The sequence below is a fragment of the Lynx rufus genome, unplaced genomic scaffold, assembly GCF_022079265.1.
Source record: "Lynx rufus isolate CCGP_SWC_20201006 ecotype Redwood Valley unplaced genomic scaffold, mLynRuf1.p SCAF_29, whole genome shotgun sequence".
In the NCBI taxonomy this organism is placed as follows: domain Eukaryota; kingdom Metazoa; phylum Chordata; class Mammalia; order Carnivora; family Felidae; genus Lynx; species Lynx rufus.
This window is the reverse complement of record NW_025814844.1, coordinates 1,162,341-1,183,300: the sequence shown is the minus strand read 5'-3', so window position 1 is coordinate 1,183,300 and position 20,960 is coordinate 1,162,341. Positions and strand designations below refer to the sequence as shown.

Genomic DNA, 20,960 nt, shown 5'->3' with positions numbered 1-20,960 from the left:
ATGCTGTAACGACTGAGCCAGCCAGGGGCCCCTAAACATACATTTGCTACTAAACTCAGTAATTCACTTACCCAAAAGAAATGAAACATTTGTCTACACAACTTGTGCAGGAATGTTAATAGAAGTTTTATTCATGAATGGCCAAGAATCAAAAACAACCCAAAATGTCCATTGACAGGTAAATGGTAAACAAATTATGATACATCCATACAGTAGAATATTGCTCAGCAACACAAAAGAATATGTACTAATGATGTGACAACATGTGTGAATCCCCAAAACTTTATTTGGAGCAAAACCGGACACAAATGCATACATATGGTGTGGAATTATATCAAACTCCAAAAAAGGCAATGTGACCTATCATGGCCTGGGCCTGCAGGTGGGATGGCTTACTGGTTGCAAAGGGGCATGAGGGAGACTTTGGGATGATGTAAATGTTCTACTTTGATTGTGGTGGTGGTTTCTTGGGCACATACATCTGCCAAAACTCATTAAGTGTATACTCAATATAGATTCATTTTACTGCATGTAAATTACACCTTAAGGTTGATTTTTTTTAACATGTATTCATTTTTGAGAGACAGAGACAAAGCATGAGTGGGGGAAGGGCAGAGAGACTGGGAGACACAGAATCCCAAGCAGGCTCCAGGCTCTGAGCTGTCAGCACAGAGCCCAACACGGGGCTCAAACCCACAAAATGTGAGATCATGACCTGAGCCGAAGTCGGACGCTTAACTGACGGAGCCACCCAGGTGCCCCGTCAACGTTGATTTTTTTTTAAAAATCAGTTCCTCAGAAAAAAAAATTTTTTTTTTTAGATTTTATTTTTAAGTAATCTCTACACCTGACATGGTGCAACTTCCAACCCCAAGATTAAGAATTGCATGCTCTACTGACCAAGTAAGCCAAGTACCCCCAGAAAATTCTTTTCTGACCACCCTCCTCAGATAGGCCAGGCTCCCTAGTATGCACTCACTTCATAATCTGTATTTTCTCCTACTGCATTTCTCCAAGTTTGCAATAATGTTTTGATTGGTTGCCTGTTAGTTAACTGCCTCTAGATGGAGAGCACCAGTAGGTCCTGATCCCATCTCTCTGGCTCACCACGGATTGCTAAGCACCTAGCACCAAGCCTGCATGCAGTAGGTGCTACATGGGCACTCATTAAACAAATGAATGCAGGAAGGAGGGAACGCAGAGGGCTGGGACCCTGGGCAGGAAGCAAAGAAGAGAGCTGCCGCTGGATCTGGGGCCCACCACACCTACAGAACTACAGCTCTGTGGCCTGGATGACTTCCGGGCCCAGCCACTCAGGGCCCTGGCTCTGCCTAGGGAAGTTGAGTCTGTGAAGTTCCTCAGAGATCTCCAGGAAGGTCTTGCCTTTGGTCTTGGGAAGGAAGAAGCCAGTACAGATGGTCCCACAGACACAAACACCCAGGAAAGGCACATAAAGAAAGTGGGACAAGCCCTCCTGTGAGTGAAAAGAGTCTCTGAGACCTGGTGTGTGCCCTGTTCAGGACCAGACATAAGGCCACATGACAGGTCATGATGAGGGATTTGTCCCTCTTTTTGAGTCCCATCCCCTCCAGCCTCAGGCTCCCAGGATGGAGACTTCCCACTGGGGCTCTCCTGCAGACACAGGGGAAAACTAAGGCAAGGGAAGGGTGGGGAGGGTGCCTACCATGATGAAGGGAAACCCCAGCCCGACCAGGAAGAGCATGGTCCACATGAGCACCCGGCAGACCATAGAGGCAGCAGGCCGGGCCTTCTGGTCAAAGAGCTCCATGGCCAGAATCCCTGTCACTCCGGCTAGAAGGAAGAGCAGGGACAGGGGCTGCCAGCCAGGGCTGCCACCTTGTCCCCAACATAGGAGTGGGGGCCCCTTGTCCTCTTCTCCAGCCACTCCCTCCCAGAAGCCCCAGTACAGGGGGGCTGGGTGGCAGGGCATGCGGGTGACATTGCATTTATAGCCACTTGTCATTCGTGAAGACATTCATGTTCCTTTGGCAAAGCCCAAAGTGCAGAGCTCCTTGGGCCCACTCACCAGGGCCAAGGCCAAAGCTGAGGATGAGGGCAAAGACGCAGAACATGGCCAGGTAGGGCATCCAGGGGAGGGGGCTCTGCAGCAAAGGGGCAGAGGGGGTGGAGTGAGGTGGAGACCAGGCTGCCCCAAGCCACAACCCTCATGCCCAGCCCCACTACCTGCAGGCACAGGGCCACTGTAAAGATACTTCCACAGCAGGACCTGTGTGCTGGAAGCATGCTTCCTTTGGTTTAAAGGCCAGCAGTGGGCAGCTCCAGGTGTGTGTGAGGGAGCAATTAGGAGCAGTTGATTGCTTCAGGAGATTAAGACATTATTAGGGGGGGGCCTGAGTGGGTTAAGCACCCACTCTTGGTTTCGGCTCAGGTCATGATCTCAAGGTTTGCAGGTTCCAGCCCCACATTGAGCTCTGTGCTGACAGCTCTGTGATGCTTGGGATTCTCTCTCACCCTCTCTCTCTCCTCTCTCTCTCTGCCCCTCCCTTATTCGTGCTCTCTCTCTCTCAAAATAAATAAATAAATAAATAAATAAATAAATAAATAAATAAATAAACTTCAAATGCTGCTGACTCGCCCCATTTGAGCATAGTGAACTGCAGTGGAAAAGGGCCCAAGGTAGAGGACTTGATAGAAGACACTCCTCCAGGTGTCAGCACCCGATGCACCCCCACCCCCACAGGGCTGGTGGAGGGTCAACCCCTGAGCCCACGACAAACTCAGATAAACTCACACTGACGCAGGCCACGAGCACCTCGCAGCTCCCAGTCCCCACGATAGCATACTGGACTTTCCCCTCGGGGATCCCGGCCTGCCGGAACACGGAGGAGGCATAGGCGTACACCTGGACAGGGGGGCAGAGGGGTGGGCTGCCAGCTGCCTGTGGTCTGCAGCCCTCCCACCCCCAACCAGTTGAAGGACGCAGCGGGGAGCCTCACCGAGTTGGTTCCGCAAAGCTCCAAGGCACTGCCCAGGACCATGAGGCTTGTCACCTGTCTCCGCAGCCCGCGATCCTGGAACAACTCCCATGGGCGCAGGGCGCGCCGGCCCTGGCAGAAGATACGCTCCTCTTCCAGCTCAGCCAACTCCTCCGCCACCTCCGTGGTGCCCCGCAGCCGCTGCAGCGCTAGAGCAGGATGCAAGGGAAGAGGGCGCTGGGCCTCATTTCCCCCAACCTCTGCTTGGTGCCCTGCAGTGAGCTCCCACCCCAGCTCCGTTCACTCTCTCTCTGGGTCCCCCTGATCAGATGGGGATGATCTTCCTGTCCCTGTCATTTCAGGGCATCAAGAACCAGAAAAGGCTTTAGGAGCTGGGGGTTCTGTGGATACATCAGAGGGGACACAATTGTGGCAGATGACAATTATGCAATGTCCCCAGTTCTCCACCCTTCCCTGTACCTATGCTCTCTGCTAGGTGATTTTTGTAGCTGCCCCCACAAAAGGGGCAAGTATGCATCCTGCTCCTTGGCACTGCGCTGTGCCATGTGACTCACTCTGGCCAATAGAATGAGGTTGTAAGGAGGATATGCAAATTTCTGCCCAAGCCTTAAGAGACCTTGCTCATTTCTACTTGCTTTTCTCCCATCACCATAAAGACATGAGATGGGGCTAGCCCACTGGTCCCAGGAGGAGCAGAAATGGCCCAGCTGAGGCTGTCCTAACTTTGCCAGTGCCCAGCTGACCTGAATGAGTGACGAAGACCAGCAGAGCCACCAGCTAGGCACAGCCTATATCAGCCAACCCCAGAGAACTCACAGACACTTGAGCTAAGTAATTGCTTCTTTGGTTTGCCATGAGATGTGATTATTAGGCAGCAATACAAAACTAATGAATTAACTGGTACCAGGAGTAGGTGCTACCATACTAGACCTGTGATCTATGGCATTGATTCCAAGACCAGGCAGAAGATGGTGAGGAGGCTGGAAAAATGGAAGCCTGGGTATTCAGGGCAGTAGTGTGGAAGAAAATAAAGAAACACAAACAAACAGACCTAATGAACTTCTGGACTGGAGTGAAGAAACCTCTATATGTTGAAAACATGAACTGGTTGCTGTTAGCTGAGTATTCTAAGCTTACTATATTGAAACATGAGCTCAAAAAACCTTCAGAGGGAAAAAGATTTAGTTCCAGAACTCACTAGGTTGGTTTAATAAAAAAACAAACAAACAAACAAAATAAACCTGTTGCTTATCTCCAGCCTCTCCAGTTAGCAAAAAGAGGCTCACATTAAGTGACAGCCTGAAAGCAAAGATCAAATCCAGAGCACTGCCAGTGAGTCATGGACGCAGGGCAACAATCAAATTAAGGGTGTGGCTTAATGCAGTGACTCAATGCAATGGAAAAAGAGGCATTTAGAAGGCTTAAGGATGTTGGTCCCCAGCCTGCCGACATGCCCCAAATTCCAGTAAGTGAGTCTCAAGAGAGAAGCATGCCTCAGAAAGACTTGTGGGTATGGCTTTTTGGCACATCGATCAAATACATAGAAAAATCACATCGGTTTCAAGAAAATTATATTTACAAACGCTCTGCCAGCCTGGAGAGAAAGGGACCAAGACAAATTGAATGTGTCCAACTTTCTGTGGGTACATTTGCAATGCCCTCTTCAGAAGGTGACTAGGAAGTATATCTCAGAGGGAAGAAGCAAGAACCTGGGGAAACCATAACCTGGGGAGCCCCTCCTAGGGGCCAGAGCCAGGACTTGATCATGAAACATTCCCTACCCCCAAGGCAGGGAGATCTGGCAGCGTTTTCTTAAGAGCGCATCGGCATTAAGGATTGGTGACTGCATCCTGCTTCCTTGACTTCTTGTCTTTGGAATGAGGGTTAGTTCTGGTTACACTGTCCTACTTTCACATTGTGTGCTGAGTTCAGAGGGGCAGACTTGTGTTTTTAGTGCCTAGATGTCTGGATCAAGAGAAGGCACATATAGATTTGATGTGATCTTAAGATCCTGGACTTCAAGACTGACACCATGATTGGATGAGACTGTGGGGTCCTGGATGACATTGAGCATGTTTTGCACAGGGGAGGGATATCAATAATAGCTGTGGCCACAACGGCAAGCTGAGAGGGTGCCTGAGTGGGCCCTGGTCTTCACCCTTCTCCAAATCTATACCCCTTGCCATGGGAGAGGACATGCCATTGATTTTCTCATCCCTTGACTTTGGGTTCAGGGACAGGACTCTCTTTGGCCAATGGGATGTTAATGCGCATGGGGGGGGGGTGGACCATGGGTTTGAAAAGTGTTTGTGCAATTGGATCTGCTTTCTTGTGCCTCTGCTGTCGCTGTAATAAGAACATTCCTGGGCTAGCTTGTTGGTACTAAGAGTGAGAGGAAAGTCATGTGCAGCAGAGCTAAACTACTCCAGCCCAGACCAGCCTGGACTGGCTGACCTCCAGCTGATTCCCAGACACCATGAGCTGGCCCAGCTGAGATCAGCAGTAATGCAGCCAGCCCAGCAAGTAAGTGGGTGGAGGATGCAGTAAATGATTATTGTTTTAAGCCAGAGATTTGGTATTGTTCCTTGGGCATCACTATCATGGCCATAGCTAATGAATAAGCCCATCAGCACCCAGTTGGCCTTGGGTCTGTGAGGTCTTAACATGTTTCACCTTACATATATGGCGGGGGGGGGGGGCTCTTTATTGGCACCATCCTACAGTTCCTGGATGGCAGGGTTCAGGTCTGCTCTATCCCACTGCCTTGGCACTCAGGACAACCCCTTGGTAAATAGTTTTGAAGAGATGAATGGTTGTCAAAAAAGGAGGGACAGCTTTTTCCTGATAAATGAAACCCAAGAAATGGGGACTCACATGCTCTGGACAGATGTGCCCATTTGTCAAGGGTGGTCTGGGAACACAAGGACTCACCTGCCAGGCAGGCCTCCATGTCTCCACGGTCAATGAGGAGGTAGCGCGGGCTCTCAGGGAGCAGAGGGAGGAAGGCAAGCTGGAGCACCCCAGGCACCAAGCAGCTGGCCAGCAGCAGGTGCCAGGCCTGTGGGTCCCCCAGGAGTTCCCTGGGGAGGCAAAAGAGAGGCTGGGCCAGGTACTTTCTTGCCAGAGCCCTGCCCACTTGCCCCCTACTCCCCTGACCCACCCACCTGGCCCCTGCCTGCCCTCCTGAAGGCAGAGGATCTGCATTGCTCTCTGTTTCCTCAAACCAGTTCTGGGTCTGGACACCAAGATCCCTCCCTCCAGGTGTTGGCTCCACCTTATCTGTAGCAACTCCTCTTCCCAGGGCTCTGGGATCTGCCCTCTCCCCTCTTTTCTGGGATGACCAGGACACGTTCCCCTTTAAAAGCCCAAATCTTCACCCTCTCCCTTTTTAAGATCTGTTCTTTGCTCCCTGATCTGGAGAGGATGCAAAATGGTGATTTACACTGAAGTGTGGTTGACTAACACCTGTTTTATGTATTGGCCAGATAGGTGTAGACAGGATTTCAATACAAAGATTTCTTAATACAAAGAAGCAATGCCTTAATACTTAATGGATAGAGGAGAAAGTTAGGCGAAGGGCTTTTACTGGCACCCCTCAAACCACTCAGTGCACATGGAGGCAGGTTGCTTACCTGAGTCCAACCACCTGGCCTATCACAATCCCTAGGGCAGTGAAGATGACTGAGGTCATGGCCACAGCTCCTCGGAGCTCCTTGGGGGTGCTTTCCCCTAGGTACATGGGCTGGACATTCATGCTCACACCTAGATGTGTGCACAACCAGTAAGTTTCAGAGTATTTTCTTTCATAGGAATAGATAACTAATATAGACATAGACACCTGGCCATATAAACAGTATTGAGTCAAGAGGGGATTTGTTGATGGGTATCCCTAAACACCCAGGTGGATGTGCTCAAAACTCTGCTTCCTCACATGACAAACCCCAGAAACTGAGGAGTCCCTAACAGCCTACTCTGCCTCTGTAATGAAAACCCAAGAATGCATCCTTTGTACCTTGGCTGCCAGGAAGCTCATGGCTTAGAGTATGGCTCAAATATGGGAACTCTGTCAGCATAGGTTTGGGTATGTTTGTACTCACACCCTGTGTGAGTTTTAGAAACTTTTTCATGTTTCTATATCCACTTTAAGTGTCTACTTATATGAGCCTTTTTAAGAGAAACCATATTTAATCATTTTGCAAAAGAAGAGGTGGGCATGAATGAAAAATGTGAATGGGGAGCCTGGGTGGCTCAGTCAGTTAAGCATCTAACTTCGACTCAGGTCATGATCTCATAGCTCGTGAGTTTGAGCCCCACATTGGGCTCTGTACTGACAGCTCAGAGCCTGGAGCCTGCTTCGGATTCGGTGTCTCCCTCTCTCTCTGCTCCTCCCCTGCTTGCGCTCTCTCTGTTTCTCTCTCTCTCAAAAATAAATAAACATTTAAAAAAAATGTGAAGTGGGCGCCTGGGTGGCGCAGTCGGTTAAGCGTCCGACTTCAGCCAGGTCACGATCTCGCGGTCCGTGGGTTCGAGCCCCGCGTCAGGCTCTGGGCTGATGGCTCGGAGCCTGGAGCCTGTTTCCGATTCTGTGTCTCCCTCTCTCTCTGCCCCTCCCCCGCTCATGCTCTGTCTCTCTCTGTCCCAAAAATAAATAAAAACGTTGAAAAAAAAAATGTGAAGAAAGAGAATACATGAATGGATGAAAGAAATAAAGAGAACAGATGAATGAATAAATGGAATACACGAATGAGCAGGAAGAGAGAGGCAGGATGGGCTGCCCTCCCCCCATACCTGCACTGACTCCCAAGAGCAGCCTTCCCAGCATGACCATCTCAAAGGAGCCTGGTCTGTGGCTGAAGCCAAACAGGGTCACTGTGGCCACCACAAAGATATTATTCAACAGGAGGGACTTCTTCCTGGGGGGAAAGTAGAATACAGGTAAGAGAGGCTCATGTTCAGTCTAGCAGAACTCTCCCTGGGGATCCCTCTTTGCAGCCCCAGCCAGCCCTGATCAGACCTGTATGTGAACATGTGTGAGCCGTGTCAAGGAGTCTAAGCTACATGAAGGGAAATGTCCATTAGCCATTGTGCCTACACACTACTTGGGGCATATTGTCACACCCATCTCCCAAGATACCTGAAGTCCCTCTCCTTTCTGCCTGCACCACAGTGTGCAAAATTTGCATCTTACGACTTTATCTCTTCAGATTAAGCATTGCTTTCTTCCTACTCCTTTGTAAAATGAGGGGCCTAACATCTGATTTCTTAGACACAATTAAACCATAGAGAAGAGCAGGGACTTTCAGAGTAAGGGAAGGGATGCATGGAAAGCCAAGTACAGTCCCCTCACATTTTCTTCCATGTATTATAGAGTCACTTCTCAGAACTTTTAGGATGGTTTGATGGCCCAGGCCTCACTCAGTGGGACAGACTGCAAACCAGGGAGCAGGCAATAGAAATGTCAGTGAGGAGGCATCGGCTCTGAGAGTCCTGATATTGAGCATGGAAGTGCTGTCACACAGTGACTTGAGCTCACTGTAGATCATACAGCTTACTATACCGACAGGGAAACTGGAACCTAGTGGAGGCCAGTATTCTGCCCAAAGTCAACAGCACACTGGTGACAGAATGTGAATGTTAAAGCATAGATCTGCTGAGTCAAGAGAATGGAGAATGACATCCATTATAACAAACCTGATCCAGCAGTAACTCCAGTTGAAAACCATATATGAAAAAAAGAAAAGAAAAGAAAACCATATATGGTGGCTTCTTCGGTGGTGTGAATTAATAAAGTACTTCAACTGTGGGGTACTTACTTGGTAAATGCATTTTGCTCCATTTCAATACACAGACAGCACCGGAAACATGCAGCTTTCACCTAGTAGGGGCAGTAATATACCTTTGCTGACCTGCCTGAGGCAAGAGCAGCTCTCCAGCTCTGGGCCAGAATCCCTTCCACCGGGAGCTACACATCCCACAGGGCACCCTGCTGGCCCACTTCTTTGATGACTTTATACCAAAAGGACATGGAGAAAGGCACTATAATAGTACACTAGAGGTCTTGTAAGGTACAAGCATGACAAAGAGTAGAAACTGAAAAACGAAGGGGCCACTGCATCAATGAACTGCTGAGGTTCAACAGGCTAAGATATGTCATTATGTTTCCTCCAAAGTGCATGAGAACTCTCTGCCCTCCCTCTAAGGATGGGCAAATCTCAGAGGATTTCTTCCCATTTTGGAGGGAGCCTGCACCACACAGGCTGTTGTGATTTAGCACATATATCAGTTGATTTGAAAACCTAGCAGCTTCCAGCAGAGCTAAGCAAGAAGAATATTCTCTAGGGAGTCCAAACTAAGTGCATAGAGCTCTGCCACTCACCCCTTTAGACCTAGGAGACCCTGTAATGCTCCAAGTGACTGTGGCAGTTGTCTAAAAGAACAATCACAATGCAAGACCTAGAGTTTTGGAGTACAGCCACTCTACTTCAGTGAATTACCATCCTCTTAATTAGAAATAACTCTGGCCTTGTCAGTAGGCCTTAGCGGGGAATAAACACAAGGCTGTAGGACCCCTAGTGGCCATGTACCCATCATGCACTGGGTGCCGTATGACACACCTATGCTAAGGTTGAGTGTGCCCAGTAGCATTCAATTGCTATTTAAGTGATGCCCCATGTGGCCCCAAAGGTTCTGATGAGCAGGTTACTCATGTCAGCACGCCTACACGACCACACTGCCACCCTTCTCCCAAGGCACACCAGGGCCTCTTTCTTTTCTTCAGTTTTTTTGTTTTAAAGTTTATTTTTCTCTTATGTGGATCCTGAGAAACTTAACAGAAGACCATGGGGGAGGGGAAGGAAGAAAAAAAAAGTTAGAGAGGGAGGGAGCCAAACCATAAGAGACTCTTAAAAACTGAGAACAGGGGCGCCTGGGTGGCGCAGTCGGTTAAGCGTCCGATTTCAGCCAGGTCACGATCTCGCGGTCCGTGAGTTCGAGCCCCGCGTCAGGCTCTGGGCTGATGGCTCAGAGCCTGGAGCCTGTTTCCGATTCTGTGTCTCCCTCTCTCTCTGCCCCTCCCCCGTTCATGCTCTGTCTCTCTCTGTCCCAAAAATAAATAAACGTTGAAAAAAAAAATAAAAAGATAAAAAGTTTAAAATAAATAAATAAATAAAAACTGAGAACAAACTGAGGGTTGATGGGGGGTGGGAGGGAGGGGAGGGTGGGTGATGGGTATTGAGGAGGGCACCTTTTGGGATGAGCACTGGGTATTGTATGGAAACCAATTTGACAATAAACTTCATATATTGAAAAAAAAATAAATTAAATAAATAAATAAATAAATAAATAAATAAATAAATATTTCTATCCCCAAACATAGAGGGTGGCAAGCTATAGCCAACGGATCAAATCCAGCTTGCCCCGTTTTTCCAAATAAAGTTTTATTGGGACACACACACACACACACAAATAAAGTTTATTTATTTTTGAGAGAGAGCAGGGTAGGGGCAGAGAGAGGGGGATAGAGAATCTCAAGCTGGCTCCACGTTCAGTGTAGAGCCCAACATGGGGTTTGATTCCCCTACCATGAGATCATGACCTGAGCCAATATCAAGAGTCAAACACTCCACTGACTGAGTCACCCAGGTGCCCCTCTTGTCTTCAGTTTGAAACAAACAAAACAAAGCTTAACCCTGGTTTGTAGATGGCTCTGCACATTAGTTCTAGCCAGAAATGTAGGGCTATGGCATTAAAGCACTCTCAGATGTGGCCCTAAAAGATACTGGAAAAGTGAAGCCCTTCCTGTAGACAGAATCTTGAGCACGGAATTTTGTCCCCTTTTCCAAAGCATTTGGTCAGATAGTCAAAGTCTTAGATGAAGCAGGATTTGAGGACTGGTTTCAAGAAGGTGTTGGAAGGTTAAACAGATGGATCTCTCAGAATTAGCCCAAAACTTGAACCTATACATGTCCCTGTTTCCACTCACCAGAATCTCCCTTCCACTGAAGAAAAGGCTCTTAAAAACCAAGCAGACAGAATGAACCCCTCTGGGATAGCATGCAGCAGCCTTCCTCAGCCCACCCAGTGGTCACTCCATTGCCTCATAAATCAGGTAGAGTCACAAGGATAGAAAATGCACATGGTGGACACCTAGGTGGCTGAGTTGGTTAAGCATCCAACTCTCGATTTCAGCTCAGGTTATGATCTCACGTTTCATGGATTCAAGCCCCATGTCAGGCTCTGCACAGAGAGCATGAAGCCTGCTTGGGATTCTCTCTCCCCCTTTCTCTCTCTCTGCCCCTCCATGCTCATTCTCTCTCTCTCTTTCTCTCTCTCTCTCTCTCAAAATAAATGAATAAACTTTAAAAAAAAAAAAGGAAAATGCATATGGACTCAATGATAGGGGTCTCCTATCTCCAGACTAACCACCTTGCCACCCTACACACCCAACCCTGACTCCCAGAAATGGCAACACATGTCAGGACTTCAATCTGTCACTGGGTGGAAGATGAACTGCACTGGATCCTTGCCCTGGGGATAGGACAGCAAGTTGTTATAAATTAAACAGGTACGTGTGCTGAATTTGAATTTTTAATTCCTTCCCTTCAAGCTTCTGCCAGTGCCATCACATAAGGACACTGTACCAAGTATCATTAGATATTTGGGCAACAATGATCAGATAATAGCTAATTTCTTCTATTTTGCAGGAAGAGCCTAAATTTGTTTGGGAATGTGCCCCTACCCTTTAAGGTTCAGGTGTGAACCCAACAATCTAACCTAGCCTTGGTGATCTTATTCTCTGTGCTAGTGGCCTGGTACTGGGCAATGAGACATGGCACCTTTTTTGAAAAGTTTTTTCTGGGGCACCTGGGTGACTCAGTCAGTTAAGCATCCAACTTTGGCTCAGGTCATGATCTCACGGCTCGTGGGCTCAAGCCCCATGTCAGGCTCTGTGCTGCCAGCTTGGAGCCTGGAACCTGCTTTGGATTCTGTGTCTCCCTCTCTCTCTGTCCTTCCCCTGCTCGTGCTCTCTCTCTCTCTCTCTCTCTCTCTCTCTCTCTCTCTCTCCCTCTCTCTCTCTCAAAAATAAAAACACTTAAAAATTTTTTTAAAAAAAAGAAAAGCTTTTTCTCTTCTGGATTTAAAACATCAGCTAGACAGGGGCGCCTGGGTGGCTCAGTCGGTTAAGCGGCCGACTTCAGCTCAGGTCATGATCTCGCGGTCCGTGAGTTCAAGCCCTGCGTCGGGCTCTGTGCTGACAGCTCAGAGCCTGGAGCCTGTTTCAGATTCTGTGTCCCCCTCTCTCTGACCCTCCCCCGTTCATGCTCTGTCTCTCTCTGTCTCAAAAATAAAATAAATGTTAAAAAAAATTAAAAAAAAAACTTCAGCTAGGCAGAAATCCCCTTTCTGCTAGATAATGTTGCCTCTGAGTGAGGCACTTGTAGTTTTCTAGCTGTAAGCCCGAGGACAAAGCCAACACACAGTGGAGCCGGCAGACAAAGTGCTCTCAGAGGAGCACATCCAGGGCACTGAGGTAGCCCTGAAGTCACCCACCTACACACTTCTTGTGTGAGACAAAGGACCTCCTATTGTTTCAGCCAACTAAGTCCTGATTTTCTGTTACTTGCAGTTGAAGGCATCCTAACAGATACACCTGTTAAATACACAAACATGGATGTAATCTGCATCCAAGAAAGGTAGTTACATCAATGAAAGAAGAAGGGCTGGTGCCATGGAACTCATTACTGCATTGTGAGTCCCACCATCCAGAAGCAGATGACCTCTTAGGGTAATAACCTGCTGGACATTCCACGCTGTTAGGACCACCAAGCCCACTCAAGAATAAAGATTTGGGTCACCCTGACAGGCAAAGAGCCTCAACCAGTGGACGTACTGGCTCAAGACAAGAGTAGAAAACTGGAGGATGAAGTCACCAATGCAAGCAAAGCCTGGAACCAGTTCCAAAACCACAGAGTAGAACTCTACCTGCACTACCAGGCTTTCTGCATCATGTGCTTCAAAATAAATTCACCCACTACTTTTTTGTTCCTTAATAAGTGTTTCCCCTACTCTTTATCCTTTCCTCCTTCTGTGGGATATCTTGATGACAGGTTAATTTGCCATGAATTGTGTAGATTGCAGAACATTGAGAAGTAATGGCAGGGCTGGCAGAATGGTCATTACGTGGAAATCCTGGACTCAGAAAGAATGCTTTCCTGATACTGGCCCTTGTGGTGTGACAAGACAAGGCTCTAAGTGGTCTCAATCAGGGAGAGGTGAATACATTTGCTGGTGTACATGATGAGATGGGTGAGGAACATTAGGAGGGCACGCATGGAGCTGAATACAGGGGACAAAGGGGTCTACACATGCGGGGCGGCCAGCAAACTGGTGGACTCTGGTAGCCATTTGTTTTTTTCTGCCCCACAATGCTTCTCTCCCACTGCTTCACTGGTGTAGATATGTGACCCACGGTGGGTCAATAATAATCTGTCTTTCTGGATTTGAATCTTGAATGAAGACAGTGGAGACAGAATGTGTATGTCGTTGGAGCTAACGCACTGAAGGCATCTTTCCCAGAAGGATGGTCCAATGCTCTGGCTGTTGAGATCCTCAGCACCATCTCAGGTCCTGTTCTTCTTAAGACCTGGCTTCTGAGTGTTTCCTTTCATTCTATGAGCTACACCAGTATCTTTCCAGTTATTACAATTTTTCATCAAGTCAGTCCAAGCCTGTCTCTCTCTCTCTCTCTCTCTCTCAAGTAGACTTCTAAAAATTTTCATTTATTTTTATTTTATTTAAATCCAAGTTAGTTAATATATAGTTATATAGTTAATATATATAGTTATATAGTTATATACATATAGTTAGTATATATATTATATATACAGTTACTATATAATAGTTAATAACTATATATATAGTTAATATATACAGTTATATATGTAGTTAATATATAGTTATATAGTGTAAATAATGGTTTCAGGAGAGGCTCGTGGCGGCTCAGTCGGTTAAGCATCTGACTTTAGCTCAGGTCATGATCTCGCTGTTTGTGAGTTCAAGCCCCACACCCGGCTCTGTGCCGACAGCTCAGAGCCTGGAGCCTGCTTCGGATTCTATGTCTCCCTCTCCCTCTGCCCCTTCCCTGCTCATGTTCTCTCTCTCTCTCTCTCCCTCTAAAATGAATAAACATTTAAAAAAGATTAATAAAATAAGGGGCGCCTGGGTGGCGCAGTCGGTTAAGCGTCCGACTTCAGCCAGGTCACGATCTCGCGGTCCGTGAGTTCGAGCCCCGCGTCAGGCTCTGGGCTGATGGCTCGGAGCCTGGAGCCTGTTTCCGATTCTGTGTCTCCCTCTCTCTCTGCCCCTCCCCCGTTCATGCTCTGTCTCTCTCTGTCCCAAAAATAAATAAACGTTGAAAAAAAAAATTAAAAAAAAAAAAAGATTAATAAAATAAAATAAAAATAATGGTTTCAGGAGTAGAATTTAGTGATTCATCACTTATGTATAACACCCAGTGCTCATCCCAACAAGTGTCCTCCTTAATGCCCATCACCCATTTAGCCCATCCCCCTACCCTACCCTCCAGCAATGCTCAGTTTGTTCTTTGTATTTGAGAGTCTCTTATGGTTTGTCTCCCTCTAAAAATTTTTTATTCAAGGGGCACCTGGCTGGCTCAGTCAGAAAAGCGTGTAACTCTTGATCTCAGGGTCGTGAGTTCAAGCCCCACACTGGGTATAAAGATTGCTTAAATAAATAAAAACTTAAAAAAATTTTTTTAATGTTTATTTATTTTTGAGTGAGAGGGAGAGAATGAGAGAGAAAGTGCAAGCAGGGGAGGGGCAGAGAGAGGGAGACAGAGGATCCAAAGTGGGCTCTGCACTGATGGCAGAGAAGCCTGATGTAGGGCTCAAACTCACAAACCGTGAGATCATGACCTGAGCTGAAGTCAGACTCTTGACTGACTGAGCCACCCAGGGAGCCCTAAACAATTTTTTTAAGTAGGCTCCACACCCAATGTGGGGCTCAAACTCACAACCCTGAGATCAAGAGTCGCATGCTCTACCAACTGAGTCAGCCAGGCACCTCTTTTTCCTTTCTTTCTCTTTCTTTCTTTCTTTCTTTCTTTCTTTCTTTCTTTCTTTCTTTCTTTCTTCCATTAATTTATTCATTCATTATGAGCCCATCTTGTTTGCACCCCAAGACTGCATCAGTTGGATACAGAGAGGGGAATGAGGCCTGAAGAGGAAATACTTGTTTACAGTCCAATATCACTTGCTGGAGAAATGGAACTGGAAACAAGGAGTCCTCCCTCCCTCAGGACACAGGGCTCTTCCCTCTACCAAATCCACTTGGAAATGTGACTCTTGTGGTGAAACTACAGGTAGGGTAGGAGGCTGGGGAGCTGACCTAGGCCTGGGCCTACAGGGCATCTTCCTTCTCCCACATTCCTCAGCTTACAGACTGGGGTACCAATCATCAAAGGGCATTTGGGGTGTACCCAGAAAGCCCTTACCTTCCCAATATGATGGCCAGGGGCCCAGCAAGCAGTGCTCCAAAGAGGCCCCCCAGGGGGTACAGAGACACGATGAGGGACCACACAAGCAGAACTAGGTGGTCGGGCAGTGGCTGGCCAGTACGCACCTGCCATGTCTCATTGATGAATTCCTGGATGGGCTGTGGACAGAGATACCGGTCAACTTCCCAGGGACAGGCTGGATACAATAGGCCTTCCCCTCCACAGGCCTCTGCCTCTGCAGAGCAGGCACCAAGTCCTGAGCAATACTGCTCCCCAGCCAGGGGGCAGGAACAGTCTCTGTTTGCCCTTCAGAGTCCACTTCACCCCTTGTCCTCCTGCTTTTGGTCCAAGAATCCACCTGTATCAGTGGGCTCCTTGCTGACTGGCTTTCTGTTGGACTTGGACTTGGCCAATGGTGAGCACCAGCAGGGCATCAGAGAGAGGCAGAAGGGGTGTTTGTTCCCAGGTCATCCCAGGCTGGCTGTGACACTCAACCAAAGGTCACTGCTCCTCTCAAGGGGTCCTACTCCATATGGCTCTTTCTTTCCAGTTTCCAGACTCCTTCCACGAGTCCCTTTGGGGGTAGGAGTAGTAATGACTCTGGCATTACTGGGCTCTCGCTGGTCTTGTGTGTTGTCTCTGCCCCACTCAACCTTTGTAAATCATCCCTTGTGGTATCTAAACCTGCTTGGTTTATCTGGAGTGTGCCACTCATTTCCTTGGGACCCCAATTTTCACAGCCCTTAGAAGTACTCTGTTAGATACACATTACTGTGTTCACTGTTTAGACTGGCACTAGGCCTGGGGAAGTGGAAGGACTTGCCCACGGCCTCAGCCACAGGTCAGGGCTGAAGCCAGGTAGTTAGGACACCCCAGGGCCCCACCCCCAGAGCTGCAGTTTCAGGGAAGTGAATGGAGGCCAAATGGTTAGGAAGGATTGCACTTGGGCAAGACCCGGGCATACTTCACTTGCTTAGAGATGAAATGTCAGTGTCTGGCTGATCTCAGGCCTCCCAACAGGATGTGAGGGAGGACCTGAGGAGGACAGTGAGTTTAAGGGTCGGGCCAGCTCTCCTCTGCTGAGGCCAGCTCAGGGTAATGGCTGTCAAGCCTAGCACCCGCCAGCTCCCTCTGGGGGAAAGACTGTCCAGGGGAGCTAGGACCAGGGCAAGCCTCCCTGTCCCTTGGCGGAAACTCCTCAAGAATGACCATCCAGGGGATTAGGAGGAGCCTCTGAGGCCAAGAAAGTCCTATTTTGGGAGGCTGGGGATGGCCCATGGGAGATAAAGCCCAAGAGTGCCTGTGGCAGGTGGATCCTTCTCCAGCCTGTAAGTGTACTGTGAAGTGGGCACTCACATGTGTGTTGAATGAACAAATAAACAAGCAAATACAGCTAGCTCAGACCTCCCTTTCTAAGCCCTGCATTTCATCCTTTCTTTAAGGCATTGGGCTGCTATCACCGTTTCTGCCCAGAATGTGGTCCCACCCTGGCTTCTGCTAGGCTACCCTCTCTTCCTTTGGAGACTTCTCTCCCATCCCCAGTTACAGCCTGTCCTGTCCAAAGGTGGTCACCTGACTCAGACTGGCCAATGGGAGGGTTCCACCTCTTGATCACATGATTGGCTGGCCTGAATATGATCCAAATCAGCCAATCGGACTCTTCCCAGACCTTTCAGCTGGAACTACTAGGGAGGACTTTCCTTTGGGGGTTTCCAACTGGCAGGAAGTCAGTCTGGTACAGTTGCCCTCTTGTCACTGAATGAGGAGGGTAGAGGGAACAGGACAGGCAGGGAGAAGACAGCTGCACTTCTGTCCTGGGACCTGCTTCCTGCAGCTCTTTCCCCTGCACCTACAGTGTGCAGCCCCAGAACCTTCCCAGCTATGGGACAGGACACTCACCCTTCTGATTTAAGTTACAGGCCAGTTTTTATCAATGGGCTGGAAGATTCACCTTTTCCATGGGCACCACTGAACATCAACATGGGTCAGGTCAGCATCAGGTGCTGGGGGCACAAAGATGATTCAGACACTCAGAGCAAACCAGCAGGAGGTTGCAAACAGCCGACATGCAACCTGAGTGGTGACAGTCAGCACAAAGGGCTGGGGATGGAGGGGTGACTTCCAGCCAGAGACTATTGAAGGAAGGCAGGATGTTTGGATGGTTCTTGTGGGGCTTCTGCAGATGCAGTGGAGAGGGCTTCCCAAACAAAGGAGGCTTAAAGAGAGGGCTGTGTGCATTTGAGGAACTGCATTTAGCCTGCTTTGCTAGTGGGGTTCAAGGAATAAAGGTGGAAGACAGGCGGGCAGGTTCTGATCAAGGAGGCCTGAACTTCAGGTGGATGAGTCTGTCCTGATTCCTATAGGCACAGAATGTTTCTGGGCAGTGAAGTGGCTTGATCAAACTTGAGAGGATGAAGGCAGAGATGCCAATGAGGAGGCTAAGCCAGCAATCCAGGCAGGAAAGATGGGATCTGAACTGGAGTCATGGCAGAGACACGGGGAGAAATGGCTAGCTAGAGGTAATGAGCAAGGACTCAGTGTTTGAGGGGGAGGGGGCCAGAGTCAAGGCTGACCCCCAGTCACTGGGCAGACAGTAGAGTTATCTGCTGACATCAGGGACCCAGGAGGACGTGCAGGCTCAAGAGAGGATGTAGAGGTGGGTTTGAATTTGAATCCACAGGGCCAATGGGACATCCCAGTGAAAGTGGACACATGGGAGAAAGTGCCACCAAGTGGACGCTGGCCCGAAGCCCCACAGTGGGCAGCTGTTAGCCCTCACCCAGCACCCACTGGGACGGTGACGGTGAGCACAGAGGATACATACCAACATCGGGGCACTGATGATGGAGAGGTTGTAGCCAAATTGAAAAGTCCCACCAATGCCAGCCGCACAGATGGTCAGGAGCAGGACACTGCCCTGAATCTGAGGAGAGAGGGGAGGACACAGAGTGACCTTTGGCAGCCTCCATCTCCTCCCAGGACTGGAACCTACCAATCACAGCATTGCAATCTATTTGAACCAGGCAGCAATGCTTCCACTTTACAGATGAGGCAACTGAGGCACAGAGGAGGAGAGGAGTTACCTAGGTCACATTGCTGGCAGGCAGCACAGGAAGCCCAGCCTTCTGTTCTGAGTCCAGGTCTTTGCTGGCACCTCACCCTCCACCCTCTCCCCCATGAGCATTTTCCCCAAATGGACAACATTTCTCTGGTCCTCCCTGCCAGGCTGTCCCTGGGCAGGCCTGCTGTGGTTCAGGAGCACAGTGCCCTGAGCTGGGGCCCCAGGACAGTGAAGCTCTGCACCAAACAGGACTGGAGCCCCTGAGCCCCAGCAAAACTCCAACAGAGTGGCTGGGCCTTCTTCTCTTACCTGCCAGCCAGTTCCACAATAAAGCTAACAGAAGGGGTCACAGGGACCTACACATGTGGGGACTTGGGAGGCACAGGAAGAAGCAGAGAGTGGCTGCAGCCAGTGACAGTGCTTGGGTCCCAATGCCAGTTCTGCCCTTACTCCCTTGTCCTGAGTCACTTCTTTGCTGGACCTGGAGATGATAATGCCTACCTCCAGGTTGGGGGACAGCCAGGGTATATGTGCGCCACACATACTTGGTACAATAAAGAACAGTTTTCATCCCTGTGCAATACCCTTAGAGATGGAGAGAGAACTCTCCAAAGTACCCAGCCACAAGAACTCAGTGCCCTGAGGTCCCATCACATTAGGTCAGTATATTTTTTTAGGGACTCATAATCTTAATATTTTCCCTGTTATAATTTTTAATTACAAAATAACATGCTTGTTAAATTTTTTGAAAATTCAGTATATGCTGAATGTTCTCCACTGACCCAAAGGCAGAGCATTGAATTGCTCCTCTCAGATACTTCCCTGGGTGTTCACGAAGTAGCTGACTACACAAAAATCAAAGTGTTGGTCTTTTCTCAGTAACTATCATACTGCCTTTCTTGTTCTAGCAAATCATCCTGCAAACCTGAAGTCCTATGAGTCAAATTTATGGTTTTTAAAATACTTACACACAAGTTCATAGTGGAAGGATGTTTGGCTGAAGATTTTATGAAGAATTTCCTGAACCTGAAGACTATTTATTCATTTTGTCAAATACCAAGTGCCTGTCCCAGCTAGAAATTATGCTGGGGGGGCAGATACAGCTGGACAAAAGACTGATGTGCATTCTCCATTTGGTGAGATATTGTGCTGGCACTGGGCAGGCTGAGAAAGAGGCTCTGGGGGGCAGGATCCTGCCAAGGATCTCGCCACAGTTCTGCAGACAGGTCCATCACAGGGCCTGCCAAAAGTTCCTATAATAAGTCCTAAGTAACTTCCTTCCAAGCTGAAAGCCACAGGAGGAAACCAGGTAAGGACCCAGGACTCTGGTCTCATTGGAGTCACATTAAAGCTCCATGTGGGCTGCATGGAGGTGAGCGTTCCACTGAGACAGAAGATCTGCAGAAAGCAGCAAGAGACCCAGAGCCTGGAGCCCCTGGCTGGCTCAGTCAGAAGAGTATGTGACTCTTGATCTTGGGGTCATGGGTTTGATCCCCATGTTGAGTGCAGAGATTACTTCAAAAAAAAAAAGGAGGTTGGGCGGGGGCACCTGGGTGGCTCAATTGGTTGAGCATGCAACTCTTGATTTCAGCTCAGGTTGTGATCCCAGGGCTGTGGGATCAAGCCCTGCACCAGGTTCTGTGCTGGGTGTGGAGCCTACTTGGGATTTTCTCTCTCTCTCTCTCTCTCTCTCTCTCTCTTTTTCCCTCTGCCCCTCTCCCTGGCTCACACTCTCTCTCTAAAATTAAATAAACAAACAAACAAATAAATAAATGAGACACAGAGCCTGATAACAATTGAGTCCATGTGGCAGGCAGGATATGCTGGCAGGTCTCCAAGATAGCAGGAAATTATTTAATTCACTAAGATCATGCATGGAGATTGCATAGTCCTGTGCCTGATCATGAAAAACATTCAGACATTAGCTATGGTGGTGATTATCAATTCAGTGAACAAACATCTCTTGCCTCCCTACTGTGGGCAATAAATCAACTCTTCTAGTTGCTATGGATATAACCAGCAGAACAGGAGACAAAAATCTGTGACCTCACAGAGCTGTCCTTGCAGCTGGGGAAGATGGGCAATAACCAAATGAACAAGGAAAATACATAGTCTGTCAGCTGGTGTGATGGAGACATGAAGCAAGGAAGGGTGAGAGGGAGTGTTTGGAGAGGGTGGTCAGGAAATAGGCCCTAAGAAGGTGACATCTGCACAAAGACTTGAAAGAGACAGGGGAATGTGCCATGCAGATATCTGAAGGAAATCAGCGCAGGCTGGCAGAGGGATTGGGGGAAGGGGAAGAGGCACTCAGAGATGGGAGGTTGAATGGTATAGTCATTCTCTTCTGGCTGCTCCCATTTCTCTGTGAAGGACATCAGGACAGGGTTTAGAGGGAGCATGGAGGATG

At 48.5% G+C, this 20,960-nt stretch overlaps 1 protein-coding gene across 1 annotated transcript; it reads right to left on the bottom strand.

Moving 5' to 3' along the window:
* Positions 1 to 853: 853 nt before the first annotated feature.
* Positions 854 to 19,096, bottom strand: SLC2A11 (solute carrier family 2 member 11). Its single transcript, XM_047090206.1, is given in 11 exon segments — positions 854 to 1,474; positions 1,685 to 1,812; positions 2,048 to 2,185; positions 2,749 to 2,878; positions 2,880 to 3,166; positions 5,910 to 6,058; positions 6,611 to 6,740; positions 7,767 to 7,891; positions 15,490 to 15,758; positions 18,317 to 18,415; positions 19,004 to 19,096. Coding segments are annotated over 11 exon segments (1,749 nt in total). The 3' UTR covers positions 854 to 1,273.
* Positions 19,097 to 20,960: the final 1,864 nt, after the last annotated feature.